General features: G+C 55.7%; 1 protein-coding gene across 1 annotated transcript in view; it reads left to right on the top strand.

Annotated features, from left to right (window-relative positions):
* Window positions 1-5: 5 nt before the first annotated feature.
* LOC127752096 (RING finger protein nhl-1-like) overlaps window positions 6-1,529 on the top strand; it is a gene marked incomplete at its 5' end in the record, with an annotated part of 3,610 nt that continues 2,086 nt past the window's right edge. Inside the window, 4 exon segments of the mRNA XM_052276671.1 lie at window positions 6-25; window positions 371-618; window positions 744-916; window positions 1,002-1,143. Of these exon segments, the coding sequence (XP_052132631.1) occupies window positions 6-25; window positions 371-618; window positions 744-916; window positions 1,002-1,143 (583 nt within the window).

Genomic DNA, 1,529 nt, shown 5'->3' with positions numbered 1-1,529 from the left:
GTCCGGCGCTCAGTTCGTGGGCGAGGTAGGTGGGCCTGCTCCGTCTATCACTCACTAACCGTAGCTCACTGTCACTCACTCAAACACTCAACCGCTCCCCAAGCGCAGCACTTTTCATCCGCCCTTTACCACTTCATATGCCACAAACCACATCGCCATTTCAAATCATGGATCCGCCTTAAACCCTGTTGCATACGAAATTCACGTCATGTCCATATTCACTGTTAACCCTTGAGCTTTGTCCTAGGGGTTGGGAGAGGGGTGGGAGAGAGGGCCTGCCTTGGCCCGAGCCCCGGCCACACAGCCTTAGGTCTTTGGTCTTTGGGCACAGCCTTGGGCCCCTCTCTGAGCTTCTCCTGCCCGCATCCAGGTACCTCAAGAACAAGTACGGCCCCCGCAAGGAGGGTAAGGACGGCGCCAGCTCGACCACGGCGGGCGGCTCGTCCGCGGGCGGTGGCAGCGCGGCCAGCTCGGCGGCGGCGCGCCGATTGTCCCTCGGCCTGCCCCTCAGCAGGCACAACTCCGCCTCTATCGACTCTTCTGACGACGACCAAAAAAACCCGGTCGGCTCCCCCACCTCCCCTACAGCAGCTACGGCGGCAGCAGCAGCAGCAGCCGGTACGTGCCGCGGCCGCAAGGGCGGTCCCTCTCCCTCTCTCACTCACACACACACACACTCACTCTTGTGCTCGCACACGAGTCATGCTCATCTCTATTCGAGACCGGTTCCCTGGCCCCTCCAGGTTTCGCAGCGGGCGCTACCTCCCCTAGGAGTCAGTACCTGCAGAAGCGACGTCAGCTGTTTCAAATCGGGAGTCGGGGGAGCGAGCCTGGAGCCTTCACCTGGCCGCGCGGCATAGCCGTGGGGCCGGACAACACCATCGTGATCGCGGACTCGTCCAACCACCGAGTTCAGGTAGGGCAATAGCTGACCGACCACCCACGCACAGCCTCTCGACATGTTGCCAAACAAATAATCCGCCAATGACGTTCTGTCACAGGTTTTCGATTCGAATGGCATCTTTGCCAAGGAGTTCGGTAGCTACGGCAACGGAGAAGGCGAGTTTGACTGCCTCGCCGGAGTCGCAGTTAACCGTATTGGTCAGTTCATCATAGCTGACCGCTACAACCACCGCATTCAGGCGAGTGTCGCACCCGCCCTGCCCTGCTCAGCCCCTCACCCAAAACAAATTTGTATTTTGGATGGTCGGCTAAGTTATCAACCTATTTTTTGGAAAAGGAAATCATGTACAATATTCGAGGCTTCTCTACCGAAGTGTTCAACACTGTCGGAAAACATCGCTCTCGAAATGTTTTTAAAACATGTACACATTTTTGTCTTACAAAACTCATAAAAAAACTCCGACCCCGTCGCTTTCTCCCCGAGCTTACTAAACAGGGCAAAGAGTTAACGAATAAAATTCGCATTGCTGAGCAGTACTTACACGAAACTATGTAGATTTAGCAAATGCTGCTGCCTCGGCTGTTGCAGCATGGCTTTCCTCAGATTCTAGAAGAACTTGAAATAA

This window comes from Frankliniella occidentalis, unplaced genomic scaffold, assembly GCF_000697945.3.
Source record: "Frankliniella occidentalis isolate FOCC.00 unplaced genomic scaffold, Focc_3.1 Scaffold3922, whole genome shotgun sequence".
Classification (NCBI taxonomy): domain Eukaryota; kingdom Metazoa; phylum Arthropoda; class Insecta; order Thysanoptera; family Thripidae; genus Frankliniella; species Frankliniella occidentalis.
This window is presented reverse-complemented; position numbering and strand designations above follow the sequence as displayed.